Raw genomic sequence first — 22846 nt, 5'->3', positions numbered from 1 at the left:
TGTTTTGTATGCTTGTGTATATATCAAACTCTGTAGTGAAGGCCTCTTCTTAAGAGATGACATGCCCTACAATATGATGGAATCTCTCACAGAAGTCTTCAACCTCATGCAAAATGAACTTGATCAGGGCAACATTCTAAATGTATCAATATGGCATAGTAAAGCTCATAATACAACTAGTGACTGGTGGGATGCATTTATTGGGCGTGTTGAGAGGAGATTTGGCGCTAACCATGGACTACCCAGGAAACTACCACAGCTTATTGTGGATGAAGTGTGTAGCCTTTTTGAGCGTATGGAGGAAGAGTATGGCCTAGGAAATGATATTATTTTGAGTGATTGGCAAGCTGAGTTTGAAACATTTGCAGAGAAATGGTGGGATACATATAGTGCAAAATTGCAACGGTAAGACCTGGTGTGCTGTGATAATATTCCTGCTAACAACATTTACCGCTTGCTTGAATTAAGGGCCGCCCAACTTGAGGACTTCAATGCTTTCAAAATTTGCTTGTAATGAAGAAAAAAGAACTTATTTTTACTAACTGACACAACCAGAATCAGTCAACTTGCAATAACAAGCTCATTGTTAAGCAACCATGTTTGAAATGTTTATCTCTTGCTGCCCTGTGCTGCTTACTAGTACTCCATTTGCTTGTAATGAAGAAAAAAGAACTTATTTTTACTAACTGACACCACCAGAATCAGTCAACTTGCAATAACAAGCTCATTGTTAAGCAACCATGTTTGAAGTGTTTATCTCTTGCTGCCCTGTACTACTTACTAGTAGGGATGACCAATGAACCATCAACTTGATTAGAACACTCCCATAGACATGCAGGGAGCTCAACTGTGCACTACTTGCACAGACATTTCTAAATTGATCTCATTCTTTTATTTTTCAATATTTTTCTGTAAAAATTGGGGAAGTAAATGCCAATTATATTTTGTAACTATCTTGCAAATTACAGCAACATAACTTATTTCATTTTCCTGTAAGTGCGAGTCAAAATTGGTCCATCGCCACAGTGCACTTAATTGCCAGTGGCTGAGTTCAGCACTGCTCAAGAATGGCACAAAATATTCATGTCAATAAGATCAGGTGAACAACGTGGCCTACTGAGCTGTAATTTGGCAGAGTTGCCAGTAATACCTCTATCATACCCTCTATAAAAAGGTTAAAAAATTGAACAAGTAGATCTCGAGTTACAAATTAAATCACCAGCTTCCCTTTGGAATTTCTATACTCCTTTCGCATCATGCTAAGAAGACACCTTTCTGAACATAAATGTGAAGTTTCGTGCTCATTCGATGTATTGTTCACCTGATTCCAACCCTAAACGTTTTCTTATATTTAGGCCTATACCATCTGCAACTTGCTGCTGGCTATATACCTTGTTTAGAACTTTCAAAAGAAGTACCTGAATGTGCAACCATAACTGTTTCAAAATAGCCCGCGAAAGTCATGCAGCTAACTTCGAGGTCATGTATTGAATTGTATTGAATAAGGAATACTACGGGAACCAGCACCTTTTGTTAGAAGTCACACATGAGCATGATGAGTGAAGTGGATAACCTCTATTGTTGTGAATGAGTCAATGACCTTCAATGACACTTAAGATTTTCTTTGCATACACCTACTAATTGGTCATATTAAACCCAATAACATTGAAATTTTTGGTTGTGAAAAAAAAGTTCAACTGTACTTAGTGCAATTTTGATTTTGTGCCATATCGGCCATCTTGGATGATTTTGGCAAAATGTTCTCTTAATGCATGATTTCAATGCCTCGGTTTGAAAAAATAATTTATGCAATTGACTAGTAAAGTGCCATTTCATAAGAAACTCCTTTGATACTTTCACAATATGCTTGTTTCATGTTTGCATATATGTTAAAATAAAGAAATATATTAAGGTAAATATATGCTTATGCCAATTTTGCTCCCAATTGCTTTTTTGGACCTTGTCATATCATTTTCGTTCCAATGACCGGTCAGAATGGGAAACTTTGAAAATTCATAATTCGAAAGGTTTTTGACCGATTTTGACAATTTAACCACCAAAATACTTCTATTGATGAGTTCTATCCAGAAAACGATCTTTTGTAGCAATAGGGGCAACATGAAATTTTGATGGTTATCCCTATTACTAGTATTCCATCTGGATTTTGAGCAGGTGTTCCTGATTTATTCCCCAAAATGGATCAGGAAACTTGCATTAGAAGGTGTTCTTATGTCATCAACATGATCTTTGCTGTGCTGCACATTCTTGGCATATTATTATGCATAAATTATGCTAGATTTCAATTGAATATCCTGAGAACTAGACTGAAGCAAATGTATTCACTCATGTACTCCTTGTGCTTGTGTTTAATTTTCAAACTCTTTAGAGAAGGGTTGGATGCATATAGCGCAAAATTCCAAGGGTAAGACCAGATGTGCTGTGAATAATATTCCTGCTTACAACATTTATTGCTTGCAAAAAGCTCTGGAAGGTTGTTAATAAAAACCAAAAAAGGCGAGGGGTTACTGATTGCATGAATTGTTGTTATGTTATTTTTTGCTTGTTTATATTTCAAAAACTGTAGAGATGGCCTCAGAGACGACATGCCCTCCAATATGATGGAATCTCTCACAGAAGTCTTCAACCTCATGCAAAATGAACTTGATCAAGGCAACATTCTAAATGTATCAATATGGCATAGTAAAGCTCACAATACAACTAGCGACTGGTGGAATGCATTTACCAAGCGGGTTGTGAGAAGAATTGAGCTGACCATGGACTACCCAGGAAACTACCACAGCCTATTGTGGATGAAGTGTGTAGCCTTTTTGAGCGCATGGAGGAAGAGTATGGCCAAGGAAGTGAAATCGTTTTGAGTGATTGGCAAGCTGAGTTTGAAACATACGCAGAGAGATGGTGGGATAGGATCAATGCAAGACTTGAACATGGGTAAGATTCACTTCAAATGGAATGAACACATGAGCAGCTCCATGTGAAACACACCCTCCGTTAGTGGAAGATTCGGGTTGAATCTTTCTCAGAGGGAGTATGAAATTTCCTAAATCTTCCACAGGGGTAGTGTGGATTTTAAGTGGAATAGCCCATTTTACAGAAGGGACATTTACATCCATTCAGGTAAATTACATTCAGCACAGTCATGCCAAAATATTTGTTGTATTGCAAGTAATCATGGAATGTTGAAAACTTTGGGCCAGTTAGGCATGTATCAGGACGTGTTTCCATTTTTGGTGTGTCTGGGCTAAGCTTTACGAGACAAATTGTATTTCAAGTGACATTAGCAATACATTTTGAGCTATTTTTTGAGCTATTTACATGAGGGCAAGCATTTATGTTTTGTTTACATTTTGTAAATGACCATTAATGAATTGACTTATAGATTGATTGATTGTTGCCTGATCGATCAATTGATTTATAGGTTGAGTTGATTGATTGATTGAAATAGTAATCTACTCCTGAAGACATCAAACTTGAATTGTATATTCCATTTTCAGACGGCCACCATTGGCTCCTAATGTACCTGTTGGTATGATGGAAGACATCACAGAAGTGTTCTGGCTAATGCAAGCTGAACTTGATCAAGGTAGACCACTTAACATCTCAGAATGGGACAGCAAAGCGCATGAACTCACCATTGACTGGTGGAACACTCTACAAACACGTCTTGACAGAAGGGTAAGTAGACAAGTGTCATCCAGGGTCTTATACTTTGATCAGCTCGTAATTAGCGGACCTTATAACATCGCGGATTAATATCAAAATATTTTATTTTGAAAATTGTCTTGTGACATCTCGCCAGAAGCATCACAAATTATTATTCCAAGTCTTATACTTTGTCTACTTTCTTTACACACAAAATAATACCAGACAGGTCAACTAATAGCACTCTTAATGTGGGTCTACTTTTTCGGCGTAGTGGTAAAAGCCTAACATTTCCCGCCTATTATGAGCTGATCAAAGTATAGTTATGATTTGACAAGTGCCTGTCATTTTCACCTAAACTGCCTGTCCAAAGTTTGACCCTGAAAACATAAACCAGACCTCTGTCCGTTCTGGGAGTTCAGTCACTTCAAATAGCTATTGCTATAACCTTAATTTATTAGTCTGGTCTTGTTTTGAGGTCACAGAACTTATTCAACAATTACTTTTATGTCACAGGTATTAATTTTGCCTGTCCCAGGAGCAAACTGCCTGTCTAAAATGATGGGCTGATGGATGGCTTGCTAACACACTGGTGTCATCACTTGAAACAAGAATTCTTAAATGGTTTCAATAATCTTGGCAATCTGAATGGCCTGTGTTCAACAGAGAACCGTTTGGTAGTACATATTTACGACTCCCAGCATGCGACCTGTTGTTAGAGTAACTGATGGTGACATGGATCATGCAATGGCCACTATTCACAAGAGGCCTGCCCTCCCGCCACTCTTTGTATCCTGCGACCTGTTGTTAGAGTGACTGATGGTGACATGGATCATGCAATGGCCACTATTCACAAGAGGCCTGCCCTCCTGCCACTCTTTGTATCCTGCGACCTGTTGTTAGAGTGACTGATGGTGACATGGATCATGCAATGGCCACTATTCACAAGAGGCCTGCCCTCCTGCCACTCTTTGTATCCTGCGACCTGTTGTTAGAGTGACTGATGGTGACATGGATCATGCAATGGCCACTATTCACAAGAGGCCTGCCCTCCTGCCACTCTTTGTATCCTGTGACCTGTTGTTAGAGTGACTGATGGTGACATGGATCATGCAATGACCACTATTCACAAGAGGCCTGCCCTCCCGCCACTCTTTGTACATGTATCCATGTACTCATCAGAAATTTTGCACAAAAATAGGTTGTTTTCATCAAAGATGATGGGTTATTTTTCAAATCACCTGTATGCATTGCAAATGGTGTTCTCATATGCATGAAATATATGCTTATCGTGGCAATATATGCATATCATATCAATTACACCATGCACAAAAAAACACATGTCTGTGCATTGAATGTAGCCTACGCATTTCTGATTCTGTGTACCAAACCCCGAAGTGTTTCATCTAAAAAATGTGTGTGTGAGTTTATGCCCAAATAATTTGAAGTAATCATAGAGCCATCCTCTGTGCTCATTTTAGTGATAACCTTTTAACCCCAGCACCTTACCCGGGATAGGGCCAGCTATCAACAATGACCAGGGGAGAGGGGTTAGTGAGGCCCACAATATCAACTTTTTACTTAGTAGTTAGGTTGAAATAGTCATTTCCATATTTGGGAGAAAATCCTTTGCAAATCACATGTTCGTAGAATTTTTAGCCAAAAGATATTTTTGCCATTCCTTTGTACATAGCCAGAATTTCCCAATTTTACAAGGGCATGCACACATTATGACATCATAGTGACAATTATGTAGGCAATGTTGGTACTTATTTTGGTATATCTGGATAGTGGTGACCCCTAGCTATTATACAGTGGTATCAAATATTAGAGTATATGGCTTTTAATATAGAAAATTTGGGGGTGTTGCAACAGCAACCCCCTTCATTGCTTGTATTACAACAAGTGGCGCTGCACGATGAGGGTTAATCAAAAAATCTTAAAGAGTGCATACGACTTTAGTTTCATAATGTGTATAATATTGAATAATAGTAGTATTATAAAGTTGGGTATTCAGTATAGTTCTAACAAAAATTGCATCTGTGGAGAAACTGTGATGCAGCATATTTTCATAGATTTTGTTACCAATATATCTTGCTATTAGGTTGGGGCTGATGTCCATGACATGCCAGATGATCCTCCAACAGTGCTAACAAATCAGGTGTGTGATTTGTTTGATCGAATGGAGGAGGAACAAGAAAGTGGAGTTGACATCAAGCTTAGCAAATGGCAAGAGGAGTTTGAGACTATGGTTGAAGGCTGGTGGGATAGAATTACTGGGAGGATCACCAACAATATGGGCACGTAAGTAATACCTCCAAAAAGTAACTTGGCTATTGCAAATACGACTATAGAGTACCGAAGTGATGATGTCACAGAAAACTATTTTTTGCATTTCAGCGTTTTGAATACCATGTATCGGTGGAGCATGATGAAAAACATCCACAGTCCAAATTTGGTGGGAATCAGATCATGAGGGCCCAAGATATGGCCGCATGAATACCTAATTAGCCCCATTGAAATCAGTATAAATTGGCCTGGTTCCAAAAAGTTATGACTCAGGCCAATTAACTCTCTAAATAGTCTCCCACGTACATTTAATAATGGTTTTCATGGAAGAAAGGCCCAATCCCTGGAGTTGGGCCCTTCTTCCACAAATATTGGGTTAAAGAGGAATTTTGTTCATCCATGAAATCTGCTTTTCACTACAATAGCTTTCTTGCTAACATATTACATGCTTCTGCTGGTGAAATTAATGGATAATTATCAAATTTCTGTAGCTATTTAAAACACATCTGCTTATGGAACTGGCACTTGCAATATATTAGTGGAAGAATTAAGACCTGTCCATTGCCATGGAAACATATATAATTTTAAATGTATGTAATATTGTTCATGTATTAAAGGTCCTCCGAAGATGAAAACATTCTGTCTATAAAACTGTTCCAAATATTAACTTTTTTCTTAATATCTCAAAAACAGTTTTCATGGATTCTTCCACTCCAGTATTCAATTATGTTATATTTTGGCTCCAAATCAAAGTGAATTTTGATGTCAGACAGCTCTAAAAGCTCATTTTGTTGTTGTTAATTACAGTGACCGACTACAGCTTGCTGTAGATGTCTCAGACAGTGTGATGGAAGATTTAACAGCAATCTTTCCCCTAATGCAAGCAGAATACGACCAAGGTCGTCCTCTCAACATCTCAGCATGGCACAGTGAAGCCCATAAATCAATGTCCAACTGGTGGAACAGACTGATTCAACGCCTTGATAGAAGGGTTGGACGAGACCATGGCATCCCAAGAGAGATTCATCCACGAGTAACGGAGCAGGTGTGTGATCTCTTTGATCGCATGCAGGTAGAACAGGATGCTGGCAATAACATCATATTGAGTGAATGGCAAGAAGAGTTTGAAACAATGGTGGAAGGTGTATGGGATAGAATCGTCAAGAGAGTCGTCTCTGGTAACAAGTAAGTATGAAGGAAAAGTGCTTTATAACATTAGTGAAGGTTTTGTTTTTGAAAACAAATAGCTTGTTTTGTTTGATGCAATTTGAAAAAAAAAGAGTTAATAACTGCTGCCACCTCAAGAGATTAGGATTATGGTTTGGTTAGGATTAGCCATAATTCTATAAAATCTTACAAAATCTGTGGGCCATGCAGACCCAAGTTGGCCACTGTTGCTATATCACTTAATGATTTTTATCAACAGGAGGCCACTGAGGTTCCCAGATGACATTCCATCAAATACAATGGCAGAACTGACTGAAATCTTTGACTTAATGCAAATCGAATTGGACGAAGGCAGACCACTTAACATTACCTCATGGGATGATGAAGCACATCAAACAACCAGTGAATGGTGGGCAAACACCATCTTACGTCTGGAAAGGAGAATCGGAGGTAGTCATGGCCTTCCTAGAGAGGTAACACCAATAATGACAATTCAGGTTTGCGATATCTTTGATAATATGCAAATGGAGATGGATCGCGGACATGACATCTTGTTGAGCTATTGGAGAGGAGAGTTTGAAAAGGTGCTGGAGCAATGGTGGGACGTTGTTAACAGAAAACTTGACAACAGGTAAAAAAAGAAGTCTTGCTAATTAACTTTCTGTGTGGGGGTGGGGAGGTGTGTGTGTGGGGGTGGGGAGGTGTGTGTGTGGGGTGCATCAGTGTTCGCCTGCAAATGAGGACACACACAAGACTTTTCACATTTAAACTGTAGACCTACCTGCAGACAAGCACCGTCCTCAGTTTGAGCGGTCTGCAGTAGGTCGCAATTGCATGCCAATTGCATTTTAGAGATATGTCCACTATGCATTAGAAATACTGAATACGGTTCACAGGCATATTTTGTACTGTTTATCATGCACAGCAAACAAAGACTCCACAATTTTGGGTTATTATGTCAATTACATATAACATTTCAGATGTCATTTTCAGGATGGTGGGGTGTAGATGTGTGTGTAGTGATTGTTTAGTTCTCTCTACAGTTTGTCCACTCTGAAGTACAAAGTGACAACGCGCGCGTATACAGCGCTTTAACAGTGTGTAGTGCTGCTTCTCCGCTGCAGGTATGCGTGCCTTCAAAGTCGGCACAATGTGTGCGTCTGCGTCAGTACTTTGTACTTCAGGGTAGACTGACTGTATTTGGCTCTCTATTTCACTTGTGCATTCTTTCTCTCAAATAGCTGATCACATACCAGCCAGCATGTTTCTATTGGTCTTATAGTATTATTCTGGCAGAGAAGCAAACTGGAAATTAACTGTTGTGATAAAATGCCAGGGAAATTTTGCACTACTTACTTAATTTGCATAATTACAGGAGATACCATTTGCCATACATTTTGCATTCACTGGCATATGCATGATACAGAACTGTGTCAGTTTCTATTGTCATAATCCGGCTCTTTCCTCCGCTATTATCCTACTTTTTGAAGGATAAATGCCAGAAAAATACTGCATGAAAATCAGTTGGTAAAAGTGTGGAAATACTAGACAACAGCTTTTTCATTTGGGGATTTTTAATCCATAAACTGGAATATTCCAGCTTTCTTAAGGGGTACTACACCCATTGCATTTTTTTTTATGGTTTTTTTTTTTTGGCATTTTGTGAAGAAATGAAAAACAAATTGAACAAAGTGGTATGCAAAATGAAGGGGCAAATCTTCTCATTCTATTGGTGGCATCGGAATCAATGTAGCTTACATGCTTTTAAAGGTAGAAGCCAATGCAATGGGTGTAGTACCCCCTTAATCCAATAGAATAATGCTGTACTTTGAATTGATAACTTGGCTAGTGTACAGTAGACTGTTGAGCTAAAGTCAAGAAGATGAACTTTTATAGTCCCAAACTTTTACTTTAAATTGTGAATTTGTATAAGATATTAATTACATTGTATCTGATAATAAAATCCTTAATACTTCCAACTTCTCCCCTCCCATAGAGGTCCACACAGTCAACCTCATTGGCAGACAACTGGAGAAACCAATAGACCTAGCGGAAATGGTGGCAGACCTGGTGTCAGGCCTAATGGCCCACGACCTGCACAGCATGCTGAGAAGCCACAATATGATGTAAGTCAAATTGCTCTCACAATACATCAGTTTCGCTGGTGTGGCTATTATGGGTGTCCCGGTGGTGGGGGGAGGGGGGGGGCACTGGTCATTGACAAGGGGGTATCATGCATGACCACAAAGTCTTAATAAGCACCCTATTGCTAAAAAGTATGACAAGTGCAATTTCTTACCCTAAACAAGTATAACCTTATTTTCCTATTAGAAGCAAGTTTATCAGTCATTTTCTTGATGCTTAACCCTTCAGAACAACTGGGAAAATGCAAATTCAAAAGTTCTTAACTTTTAACCTTTATTCCATACTTCTTCTTCTTAGATTTATATGTGTCGTTCTTTCTCTCTTTTTTAATCAATCAAGGATATTTTTTGTTTAGGTCATGCTCTTGGAAGAAATTTTCAATAAAACACTTCATTTTTTATACAGCCTAATATGCAAAATTCATCTTTTCTTCTTACTTTTTGTAACCAGGTACTTTGTCAGGGCAAAGGTTTTGAAGCTCGTCATTACCATAAAAGTGTGTGGGTCAGGACCATTGTCAATGCACCATCATATGATGAGGCTGTAACTATGTGTACACCACTCTTGCTGAGGTATATGAATGGAAATAATGGAAGAAGTAAGTAGACATTAATTTGATTAATTGTATTTTATGAATCTCATTGTGCAAAGAAGTTGTCAGAATGATGTTGGTCATGTATTATTAGTGAGAAATAAAACTGAAGATTTGGCTAACCAGAACACCCTTAACTGTGATCATGGGGTGGCTTGTGGCATGGAGGTGCCCTATGTCTTGCCCACCCTATCCTGCTCAAATTGAGGCACCTCAGGATTGGGATTTGTTGATGTGGCAGGCATTTTGTTCAGGAAGAAGGTAGTGTGTGACAGTATAGGGGCCAGTCCCATGAAATTTCCACATCGGTGGATAGATGTTTCAAATGGACAAATCATATATCAAAATGTTCAGAAGAGTCTGTAGAATCCTTTCTGCCATGTTGCCAAATCTGTAACCTGCACATTCTGTTCCGTTTCCATGGCAACGGTCAAAATAATTCAGGATTTTTGTTATTTTTTTTAATTGATTAATGCTAAAATGCCAAAAAAAGTAAATTTTACATGGGAAATGTTTTGAAAATTGACATATGCATCTTGGAAAGTGTATCAGTTTACAAAGATGGATGCTTGGATCAAACAAGCCAATCACAACATTTGTCCATTTGAAACATCTGTCCTACAAAACCGTTAAATAGAGCCCTTTTGGCTGCATGGCCCTATACTGTGAGACTCCCCCCCCCCATACATTCCTGGAAACCTGATAAAAATGGAGGGTCCCACCACAGCAGTCATGTTCAGGGTAACTAGGATGCAGCTCGCTTCCCATTGGGCAAGGATGCTACTTGACAGTTCTGTCATGGGCGGGAACCGATGGCTCCATGACGTATTCTAGATTGTTTATTGGCCAACCCTCTGGTGGTCACATTCCTATAGTGCCAAGTCATTGTTAATTTTGAATCAGATGATTATGATCAGCTAGAATCTTGGAAAAAATGTTGGCATACTTTGCCTGTCTTTTGGTATTTCTCGGCCTTTGCTCTTCCAATTCAACGTTGGACGAAGCCATGTTGTCAACAGGTCTGTGAGACCCTCCAACATTGAAAGATGGGGAGTGAAGAAGGGTGAGACACAGTGGGGTATGTGCTTTACGTAATTATATTGCATGTATCCTCTCCAAGTTTGATGGGCACATATTTCTATTGTTTAGTACAAGTGTGCCAACAATTTTTTACCAGGATTCTAGCTATAACTATATCTAAGTGAACAAAATTGGTTGCTCATGCTGGAGGTTTCAACATTTTCATTTTAGTCAAATGTGGGCATCTTTTTCCATTACGGAAAAGGCAGAGCCATTCTTTGTTTTTCCGAATATAAACTTACAGTCAGTTGGTATTTGTTTCTTTGTCAGATGAAGATTTAGGTTTGACTTTGCCACACTCTGTGAGGATAGTAAGATCTCATCTTGCTGCTACTTGTGAAAGGAATGACTACGCTTGCACTATGTACCTACCTCGTCGTGTCCATGAGAATCCTCCTATACCTACAGACTCCAATGTAAGTCTTAAGGGCTCATATTGAAATTCCCTTACACATGAAGGTGTGCGCCATCCTGCAGTTTTCCTGTGCTAGCCTTCTTTTGTTAAAATCCTGGGCAGGGTGTATCACTGATGCATATAATCCATCCGTTTTATGACCGAGCTTTCCTGAGGCGCGCGCTTAGCGAGGGGAATCCTGCCTTCTTTCTGTGTGAAAACGTGGTAGGGTATTTCAATATGAGCCCTAAAACATGTTTGTGTATTGATAGTCACAAATTGAATTAGGCCAAGAAATAATGTGTTTGCTTGTCCTGGCATACTCTGTGGAAGACAGGGTCAGTTTGTGAGGTTACTATGCTATTTTCGGGTGTTTGTCTTTATCAACGTACACACATTCACAAAGAATAACACCGAGAAAGCAGAGGTACACAGTCCCTTCCACATAAGCTCCTAAAATTATTATAGACTCTCATAATGTGGTTTGGCTGACAAGCAAGTGATTTATTACATCTTTTACAATATTTCTTTTTCAGCTTCACATTGTGAGACACCCAACCCTCGTGCGATATGCTCATGCCTTCCCAGGCTTTGTTATGAACCAAGACATCCATACCAAATTATCTGAATTCCTGGATGCCTTGACGGCTGCTAAGGAGGTCTATAATGCCACAACATTCCATGTGGATATCTTTGACAAGTAGGTACATAGAGATACAGATAGTACCCCAACAGGCAACGTCCCTGTGCTTTGTATGCAATGAGAATATTCTCACATATCCATGAGAGCCGATTGTTCTATCCATACCGTGGAAACATGGCATGTTGCCCATTGGGATCGACGTTAAGTCAGGTACTGCGTAAGCAAACTCAAAAATAGCGCAAATAGCACGATCTTACACAAAAGAAACTTCGTGCGATGTCGTTAAGTCTGAAGGCTGAACCAGCGTCAGCTGAATTTGAGTACGCTTAGAAGGCACAGGCATGGAAAATTCCAATCTGTTTATTTATTAATCTGTGGTTCTATCACCATTGTGTTTAACAATTTGGCATTGCATGCCTTTGCATTTACCAAAAAGATATCAAGACTGATTCTAAAAATACATGGTAACAGGTGCAGAATGGGTGTAAAATTTTTATCTTGGATACTTCCTGGACAATTGGCCCTCATCCTCATACAGCATTTGCATCCTTTTGGTATATTAATGACCCATTTGATTTTGGTATTTAGATGGGTCTTTTTTTAAATCTTCTCAATTTTTATGGAAAATAGCCCAATTGTGCCTCACTGTAGCCAAAATTTCCCCAAAATTTGGAGGAAAATTTGTAAAAATTAAGACAATTTGGGGTAAATTTGACCGAAATTTTGAATTTTGGTATATCGATGGTTTCAGATTTTTTGAAAAATCAGAATATTGATGGGTCCCTTTTCAAATTCTCAGCGGCACACCCATACCCAAACCAAACTTGAGTATCCCCCCGCCAGGCTCTCATTAACAGCTGCACCGTCTATCCAAGAGGGCAGCATTATATATATTTAATCTTTGTTGCACGATGTGACACACTCAGCCAGCCTTTATAGTGCAATATGTTCATAACTTTCCAGGCTTTGATACAAACCATGATATTCACTCGGTCAGACATTCGGAATCATTGTCCCCTTTTGCACAAGCACACGCATAGCAATCAGCTTGACGAAAGGGAACTGCACTTGCGCATACTGGTTTAACGAGGCTTTTTCCCCTGTGTGACGTCAGTCCTACCAAGAGAATGAATACCATTTGTCTGAATTCCTTGATGTCAACAAGTCTGTTCCAAATCCATATTATGTATAGATACAGTGTTGAAAGCAACTGATAAATGTTTTATGTTTCACTTCCTTCTTAACAGCCCATGGAAGATATTGAATCGTCACAATGAGATATCCGTGCCGATGCCAGTTGATGCGGTAGTGCCAACCTGTTCCTTGGTTTCCTTGCCAGAACCAGAACCAGAACCTATCTCTGAACCGGAACCAGAACCTGTCTCTGAACCGGAACCAGAACCTGTCTCTGAACCAGAACCAGAACCTGTCTTTGAACCAGAACCAGAACCTTCTCCATTGCCAACAGACTGGTTTATAGAAACAGTTGAGCCAGAACCAACAGATGAGTGGTTCTTGACTGTAGAACCTGAACCTGAACCAGAACCAGAATTTTGGATTCCAGAACCAGAACCAGAACCTATTGATGAACCAGACTTGAACCAAGATTTGAATGGCCCAGGATTCGGTGTTAATGAACCGTAAGTTTATTTATTTCGGGATTTATTTAGTTTGCATTTGTATTTAACTTCATCTCATCAAAACAGAGCAGTTGCCTTTGAAAAATGCACATCCAGATTATTTAATATCACAAGTCTGAGGTACTCCTGATTCCAGAAAAGTACAGCACTTAATTGTTTGGATTCAAGAAATATTATCCTGTTTTGCCAAATGAAACATAGCTAAATCCTTATCCTTAAGTTGGTTCTAACTGGCAATGAAAGTCACATTTTAATAATTGGTCAATTTCTGAGTGGAAACATGTTTTCTAATCTTTTTCATAACCTATTATCAAAAATAATATTTTAAAATCAACAAACTTACTCCTAGCCTATACTCAGATTTTGAATGCTTAGACTTCTGTCAAGTCTTACAATTTAGTGATTACAATTGTAAGAAAACATACAAACTTGCATGTTTTTGGTCAATTTTCCCTCAAATTGCAAAGGTTTGACTTTTATTACCTAAGGACTAGAAGTTTGCTATGTTTCGTGACTTTCATCATTTGGCAAAACAAGATAATATTGTTTGAATTCCAAAAGATTAGTGCTATATTTTCCTGGAATACCAATCACAGTACAAATTCCTTATTATTTTCTTTATAGTAGTGACATCACTTTGATAATTTTTTTGTAATTGGGTATAAATAGTCAAATACACATTTTGCTTTTTTGGATTTGTTTTACAGCTCTGTTGATTTGGGTTGTACACCTGGTGTTACATGCCCAAGATTCCAGGTTGCATCTGAATTTGTGGATTATCAAGAAAGAACCTATTCTGCTTGTAAGTATTAACCTCTGAGAACTACTCCATTCCTTAGAGTGCCTATGATTGGTTAATTTCATAATAAAATCAACTGAGTAACCAATCAAATAGAGCTATTTAGATGTCTCATCAATTGAAGCTTAATCCCCTATAGAACAAATTCTTATCATATCTCTGATTGGTTCAATACATGATCAGGCATGAAAACTAGTCTTGAAACAAAAACACTAAAAACCATGTTTTTACCATTTTCTGTGAAGTTGATTCAGAAATAGGATGAAAAACACTGAAAACAATAAGAAATAAAAAGTCCTTTAAAAAGGAATGGGCGCCCAACTGTTTGGATACTTTTTTTTCTCTTTAAAACAATAATGTAATATTAGCATAGAAAGAAGTCCATTAATTTTGTATTTTAAACAAAGAATATACGCACAACATTTTATCCCGAACATATCAGAAAACAATAATCAAATCAAATCCAAGCAAATTGTGGTTTTTTTTCTAAGCTGGGCATACTTTTAAGCAAAACAGTTGCGAAGTAAATCTAGCAAGACCGAAATTAGACGGTCTTTGCAAAGTCAAGCCAAACAAGAGAAATGTGTCTGATTGGGGAAGGTGTTCTGACAATCCAAATATAAACTTAGTCCACCTCAAATGACCTGTAACAATTTGTGATTGACATTACTTAATTCACCTCGGATGACTTTGATCTGACATTCAACTTTTTCGTTCTTACACCAATCATATCCATAACAATTTAACTCTTACAACTTCCTGTCAACTCTCTAATTTAAAACTCTAAATTTCTGTCTGTTTGCCTTTTCTGTCTACAGTTTGTTACAATTATTATGATAAGCAAACATTGCTGGGTAGATAACAGGATTTAGTTATTTACTTAATCCAATCATGGAGGTAGTATAGCTACAACCTTGGCGAAAAATGTTGCCACACCCGAGCGTTAATTATTAACATCCTTCCCGCTCCCCTATTGCAATGTTGATTTGGACAAAATCGTCATCATTTCTACATTACAGTCTCCCAACATTGGAAAATGGGGGGTGGGGGTGGGGGGGGGGTGGGGAAGGGGCAAGTGTAATCTGAATGTGCATTTGCAACTATTATACAAAATAATACGGAACTATCCCATATTTAGCTTCGATTGCGTGCTTTTAACACCAGAACGTGCTGGTGTGGCCCTGGTGTGGCAACAAATTTCCGCCAGAGTTGTAGTAGGCTTACTACCTCCATGATCCAATCATGGCAATAACGTCAATTTTGGTCTTCAGTGTTTTAAAATACAAAAATGTAGAACATGTATAATTAATATGCCGTGTTGTTTGCATACAGTTTTCCGCCCAATTGTGCCACCATATTGCAACTTTGGCAATAACCGCTATATAGATTCTATGGTAATTAGCAAACAAAAGCCATCAGTAGAGTCCTCGTTAATTGATTTTATCACTATGGACCACAATAGTCTCATCCCAATGGCATAGTCCAATAACCTCAATTACATAATCATAGTGCAAAATTTGACCTCAAGTTGCAGAGTATGAGTTTGTGTACCCAAATTTTCAAAGGATGAAAGTAGGCCTACAAATGTATTAGGGCTTAAGAACTGTTCCCATGATAGATGAGCATGTTGTGGATCCTAGTGTATGGTCAAATGTCGCCGTCTATCGGGTTTCTAAGGCACACGGTAAACTGGTTGAACCCATACAAAGGTCAGGATTTATTTGGTGTTTATATAAATCCTAATTTTGTATTTTAAACAAAGAATATACGCTCACCATTTTATCCTGTGCATATCAGAAAACAATAATAAAATAAAATCCAAGCAAATTGTGGTTTTATTTCTGAGCTGGGCATAATTTTAGCAAAACAATTGAAGTCAATCTAGCAAGAGTGAAATTAGAAGCTTTTCACAAAGAATCACAAAGTCATGCCTATATTTTGGCGCCTCCGTACGTAGAGGGCGCCAAAAATGCTGAAATCAGCTAAACCGCTGAAAATGATAATGTCTGCATAATTATACCCATCTTAGCTTTGTAACCAATCAAAATTGGTCTTAGGTTAACTGATGTGTAACCAAAAAGGTCATGTTACATTTTTTCAACATCTCTAGATCTTCTGACAGTAGAGAAGGTTGGCCCATACCCTGAAGTACCCAATGCCAAAAGTGGGTTTAAATTTATAGGGAAGTACACATTTTCAGGCAATGTTGAAACAGTTTCAAGTATCTCTTTTAGCAGTTGCTTTCATCCCTGGTTTCTTAAAGTTAATCACAAATCAGCTGAGTTTCCTGACTTTTTCTTAAGTTTTTCAGTGTATAACATCCAAATGACAGCCGCATTTTTTTCTAATAATGAAAATTAAAAAAACAATGAGATAAAGTGCCTCATTTATTTGCAGAAAATGTGTGACAGGGAAAGTCAGAATAGAGTTTGTTGCTTAATTTTAATCAATCTTATTTCTGTTTTCCTCAGCTCGTTGGGTGTGTGTAGATATTGTAGATGCATGTGACATTACAGAAGCCAAGGAAACATCTGAGAGTATGCTTCACACTTATTTCCAGGGACCTTATGGAAATTTAGAAAATATCCAGATGACACCTACTACACCATTTGTCATTCAGGTAGATATGTGATGCAGCTAACATTGTTCATTGGGCTATTCTTTTAAAAATGTTGGTGCCCTTATTGATTTCTGCTAAGAGTGCAGGACCATAGACGTATTAAATTTGGTATTGTACAGATTCAAATCCAATGTGGATCACTTTGTCACTAATAATCCACTAGTAGAGTTACATAGCCTGGGCTCTAATAAAGTTGAAATATATAGTGACGGCCATCAAGAATTGGTGCAGTCAAAATAAGATCAGAATTGTGTCCAAATTGATATGATGTTAATAGAAAGCAAATTTATACTTCACGCTACTCAAATTTGGTACACTCACCGAGCGCTTTCACGGGTCAACCGGCATCTTCAGCAGATGTTATTGCTCTGAAGATTGTTGTTGCTAGTGATGTAGTACTAGGACACCTCCGATGACGTCACAGATGTTGATGACGTCAAACTTGAAGATGTTGTGCCGCCCCTTGGTTCCGGGGGTCAGGAGGTTGTCCCAGACAGGGTCGATGTCCAACCCTTTGTCACGGTTCAGTCTGGGTCTTTTAGTTCTGATATGGATTGCTTCCAAGACCCTGCGAGGGAAGTCCTTGGACTCCCTTTCTAACACTTTTTACGTTCTCCCAGTCAATCTGGTGTCCTTTGCTCCTGTCAACATGTTCCTTAATCGCTGACTTGGAACTGGCCGCTTTGGATTTATGTTCTGTTAGCCTCTTTTCGAGCTTGCGTCCAGACTCGCCAATGTATAGGGAGTCACAGTCTTTGCAAGGGATGCTGTACACGACACCAGATTGCTTTTCTTGTTCAGTTTTGTCCTTTGGGGAGACAAGAGCTCTGAGCTGTTTGACGTCATCAACATCTGTGACGTCATCGGAGGTGTCCTAGTACTACATCACTAGCAACAACAATCTTCAGAGCAATAACATCCGCTGAAGACGCCGGTTGACCCGGTGAAAGCGCTCCGGTGAGTGTACCAAATTTGAGTAGCGTAGAAGTATAAATTTGCTTTCTATTTACGTTTACCGCTACGTATGAATATACATCATGATATGATGTTATAAGGAAATACATAGCAAATTACATAAAAATTGGAGCAGGCATGTTCATTCTGCTTGCTACAGTTCTGTATAAAAAACTTTATATTGTGAGAGGTTTATGCACGCTGGTGTGTTACTTTCATTCCATAGAAAAAGGCAAAAGTACTGCCCAGAATGTTGGGTTTTTGTTTTTGTCACTTTTTTGTTTTTACATGTGAGTGAAAATTGTGTCAGATTTGCCCAATTTTAATTTTTACCCTCTATTAGTGTGACACAATTGTGTCCTGTTGAGGTCATCCATTGGTTAGTTTTCTTTTATAGTTGACCTCCTGATTGGCCAGTACTTACAAAGCTTTAGGTACACCCTCTGACTGCCGACTAGTGATACAATTACAAAATATTAACACATCTGTATATGTTGTCTTTTCAGATGTCTGTTGTGGATATGAATCGTGAGGCCTGTGACAAGACTTACACCTCATGCATGTACATCCCAGAGGAACATCAAGGCAGCCCACCTACACCTCAAGATGCTAGCGTAAGTCTGCTTGTGTTTGTTAGTATTTGTGTGATGATCTGGAGAAACCCTGGCCTTCACTTGATCATGTTTTGACAAAATATGCATTTTGCTTATAAATAACATAAACTAGTATTAAAAAAGTATGTGTACCTTCAGCATTCTAAAACTCAGTGTTTCCAATTTTCCAAAATCTTTATAAGTAAGTTTAGAGAATATTATCACATGACTAAAATATAAAACACTGCATTAGGTGAATAAATTTGAAACATCAATCTGGAACCAAAATCTGAAAATTGACTATATTTCAGCCATGGCCTCTAGCTGACATCTTAATTAATAAGTTCTGACAGGTTTTCTCAGACCATCACACATTTTGGTTTGTTTGTTTGTTGGTTTATTTAATGATGATTTCCATCCTTTTGCAAACACAATAGAATCTGATTGATCTTCTTTGTGTGGACTCAGGCAACCAATCATAAACTTGATTTTTATCTTGGCCTATAGTATTAATACCCTACCATAGTGTTATTTTGGTTCATTATTTGTAACACTTTGCTATCATGTTAATGGGACTCCCTAGATGAGTTTAGGGAAAATAAAGCTCACTTTATACTCAAGAAGACTTTATACTCAAGACAACAATGATCACTACTCTGACACATTTCGACACCTTACTGGTGGCCATGACTCCGAACTTCCCATAGGCGGACCAGCCATTTTGTGCCCGGTTCAGGAGTATGGTGACTGTACATATCCATACCTGCAGATATAATAGCTTAATATGTCATGTATAATTCTTGATATCAAGTATTATTAGTTATTAGGTGAAGCAGAGGTATGGTACGGGAAATCTTTGATGTTTCCCTTAGTGGTATGATAATGGATGATACCAGTTATGGCAGCCTTCACCTGACCACAATGAGTGTGAATGCGACGTCACTCATGACAGAGTCATCCTCATTTAAATCAAATTCTGTCTTCCATAATGTACCATGGGCCAGTTTGAAAAATAAAACCGGTGATAGGTATGTGCTGTCCCCCAACATGGCTGCCATTTCAATTGTTCTACCATTCCGGTCATTTTATTGCATAGGGCCTATACCTGGCATGTGTGTCACTTTGGTCCACTTTTTATGACACTTTAAAGACTTTTCTTTCTAATTGCATATCTTGTCAACTGAATATGTTTCATTGTTAGAAAATTTCATAACTCTTATTCAAGTTGCATTTTTCTGTTTAGCGCGGTATGCAGTGTTCGAAATTTTGGTCGTCCGTTCGCCCGGGACAACCAAAACATGCACCGGACAACCGAAAATAATACTCTAGCTGTCCAGCGGACAACCAAAAATCTACAGCCAAAAGTCACTTTTTCAGCATGTTAGTTTGCTCAAACCTAGCACAACTGATGAATTGTTAAATATTTAAGAGTAATTGTTCATAAATTGACTACACTCACTCCACTTTATTGGTCACATGTAGTTGTTTCAGATTGTGGCAGCTTACGGACAGCCAAAATCTTTGGTGGACAACCAGAAATTACAACCTGGTTGTCCATGGGACAACCCCTTTTATTTTCTTAATTCGAACACTGGCGGTATGTAATATTTTTCTGTGTAAATGGCTGGGCCTGGCAATTAATTGTGTAACAAGTGGAATGGCTTAAATCTGTTATAAAGTACAATCATATCAAATGGGTACATAATCATGATAATACTAGCGCAAATTTGTCATGTAGATGATAGAATGTTTTTTTTTAATGACATCAAGATTAAAGCAAATTGATATTATAGCAAAAGATACTTCCAACTAAATGTTTTGTATGATCTCTGAAGTTTTCTTTATTTTTAACATTAAGCACTGATTATTTTGAAGCTTCAACACCAAATTTTGCATCCTTTTGATATGGTCAGACTTACTATTATGTAATGAAATTATTAATCAACACTGTAATTAAATTAATCTTCTGTGTTTCTTTTCAGTTGTTCATCTCTGATGTACCAATGGCATCTAAGTTTGTGTACCCATTCACTGTTCGTCCCACTCCTAACAGAGTGTCCAATATGGCTGTTCTCTTCCTACGTACATTGGAATTTGACAGACTCTCATACGATGTAAGTTGCTACATTTTGAAAATGATCTTACAAGCTCTCAAATTATAGGTGACACAATCGGATCTAAACAAAGTCGGTAATAATAAAATTGAAACCTGCTCAAATGAAACCCGGATAAAGCCAGGAAATTATGATTTGGAGACAGGCCCGTAGCCAGGATTTATTTGGGGGGGGTGCTGATTTTGAAAAAGTGGACTTTTTATCAAAATTTGGACCTGGTGGGACAGATTTGGACAAAAAGGCATAAAACCTCTATTTTTCACTCGCTACACTCGCAAATGGGACTTTTTGGGTAAAAAAAGGGGACGTTTTGGACCTTTGGCATTTTTTTTGGGGGGGGATGCAACACACCCCCGCACTCCCCTGGATACGGGCCTGTTTGGAGATATGTCCTGATTTAAAATGCTGTTAGATTATCACCTTTAAAATCTTTAGCCTCAAAATTCCTTTGTTTCCTATTGACAGTCATCTTAGGCTATTTTATAAAATGCACTTAATTCAATGCCCACGTGACCCATGGGCACCACCATAACAAGACCACCAAGTGATTAGTAGATGTGCTACAATGCTAACAGATAGGAACAGATATGACTCCTACGGTAATACATGACTCCGACTATATGACTCCGACTATTACTATAGTCGACTTAGTCGTGCAGCCCTATGTTATTCCTTGACTCATGGATGCAATATTCTCCATTTTGTTTTCCAGAGTTCATCAGCATATATTGCTTACTATGAAACATCGGATAATACCCAGGATAAGTATGAGATCTGGGTTAGTGAATAGTCACAACCAGTAACAACATGGCAAGATCCTCCGTTGAAAATATGGAATTAATTTTATCGTCAAATATGGTTCAAAAGAATTGAAAGTTGGAATTAATATTCTTGTCAAATATGGCTCAAAAGAACTTAGAAACTCTTCAAATTATTTTTGTAACTATTGATTGTCATTTTGACATCAACACTACCAGGCCCGTACGCAGGATTTTTTTTTGGGGGGGTGCTGATTTTGAAAATGTGGACTTTTTTGCAAAGGGGGGGCGATTTTGTGAAAAGTGGACTTTTCCTCCAAATTTGGACCTTTTTGACCAAAAACGCAAAAAACCTGATTTTTTTTGCTGCCACATTTCATAAATTCTTAAATTTTGGGACTTTTGTGTACTTTTGCAAATTTGGGGAGGTGCGGTCGCACCCCCCGCACCCCCCCTGCGTACGGGCCTGAACACTACCATTAGCCTACTTCATAGGTTAATTGTTGTTATTCATAAAAAGTACCATCAGCATACAATATCTGTCCAGTGGCTACAGGTGCTTTCACTAGTAAGATAAATGTCTGGGGCTTGGATTGGTATTGTTAAGGCTACTGACAAAATATGATAACAGTGTTGATGGTAAATAGCAATCCTTTCTTGATAATAATAATTATTATAACTATTGAAAGAAAGACAATTTATTGCTGAAAATAGAAAAATGGAATGTGAAGGAAATTATTGCCTAATACTGCAGCCAATATAAAGGATGGAATTCAAAAGTTAATGAAAAGTGTTAATGAGAATGGGTGAATTGATAAAGAAATACAATTAAGACTGTGACGTAGTCTATATGCACTAAGGGGCCGTCCATAATTTTCACCATTTTCACTTATGTACAAAGCGTACGTAAGAGGGGGGGAGGGGGTTAAATTCTTGGGCAAGTGTACGTAAGAAAAATGGCGATTTGTTTTAGCAATAAAAACAAAATGAAAGTGAAAAATTATGGTATTTTCCAATATTTTTATTCATAAGTTATAACAACATGAACAAATTGACTAAAATTGTTCAACCAATAGTTTAATTGCAAGAACATACACCAAACATGCAAAAGGGCATGTTCCCCGGGTTTCCCTATACTTAGTATATAATAAGATCCCGGGGTTCTTAGTGAAAAAGAGAGTATAGGATGTTCAGCAGATTTTGGAGTGCATTAGTCATATAGTTTAGATTCGGGCTGCATTTTAAGCTATATTTTAATTTATTGATGGCTGTCATTTTCATGAAAATATGGTTTAAAAACTAAAGGAAGTTTTTTCAGCATTTCTCAACCTATCTGTAAAAACATTAATCCAGAACCAACTGTCCTCCTGGAACACAAATATAACCCTAAACCTAATC

The 22846-nt window shown here is 38.1% G+C and overlaps 1 protein-coding gene across 1 annotated transcript; it reads left to right on the top strand.

Annotated features, from left to right (window-relative positions):
* Window positions 1-256: 256 nt before the first annotated feature.
* On the top strand, window positions 257-21589 carry LOC140137771 (uncharacterized). Its single transcript, XM_072159537.1, has 16 exons — window positions 257-405; window positions 2585-2949; window positions 3513-3693; window positions 5765-5964; window positions 6757-7134; window positions 7376-7747; window positions 9113-9242; window positions 9712-9859; window positions 11204-11349; window positions 11864-12027; window positions 13218-13610; window positions 14318-14412; window positions 16881-17029; window positions 18490-18597; window positions 20559-20690; window positions 21403-21589. The coding sequence occupies exons 2-16, from the start codon at window positions 2837-2839 to the stop codon at window positions 21478-21480; spliced, it is 2787 nt and encodes a 928-aa protein (XP_072015638.1). The 5' UTR covers window positions 257-405; window positions 2585-2836; the 3' UTR covers window positions 21481-21589.
* The last annotated feature ends 1257 nt before the right edge of the window (window positions 21590-22846 follow it).

This window comes from Amphiura filiformis, chromosome 17 (assembly GCF_039555335.1).
Source record: "Amphiura filiformis chromosome 17, Afil_fr2py, whole genome shotgun sequence".
NCBI lineage: Eukaryota > Metazoa > Echinodermata > Ophiuroidea > Amphilepidida > Amphiuridae > Amphiura > Amphiura filiformis.
Note: the sequence above shows the minus strand (reverse complement) of the source record. Positions and strands in the feature narration are given on the sequence as shown.

Excerpts from the sequence above, each read along its gene's own strand:
- LOC140137771 (XM_072159537.1), top strand. The coding sequence starts at position 2,837 with ATGGAGGAAGAGTATGGCCAAGGAAGTGAAATCGTTTTGAGTGATTGG. Across the intron at positions 9,243-9,711 it reads CTGAGAAGCCACAATATGAT|GTACTTTGTCAGGGCAAAGG; the intron begins GTAAGTCAAATT and ends TTTTGTAACCAG. Across the intron at positions 13,611-14,317 it reads GGATTCGGTGTTAATGAACC|CTCTGTTGATTTGGGTTGTA; the intron begins GTAAGTTTATTT and ends TTTGTTTTACAG.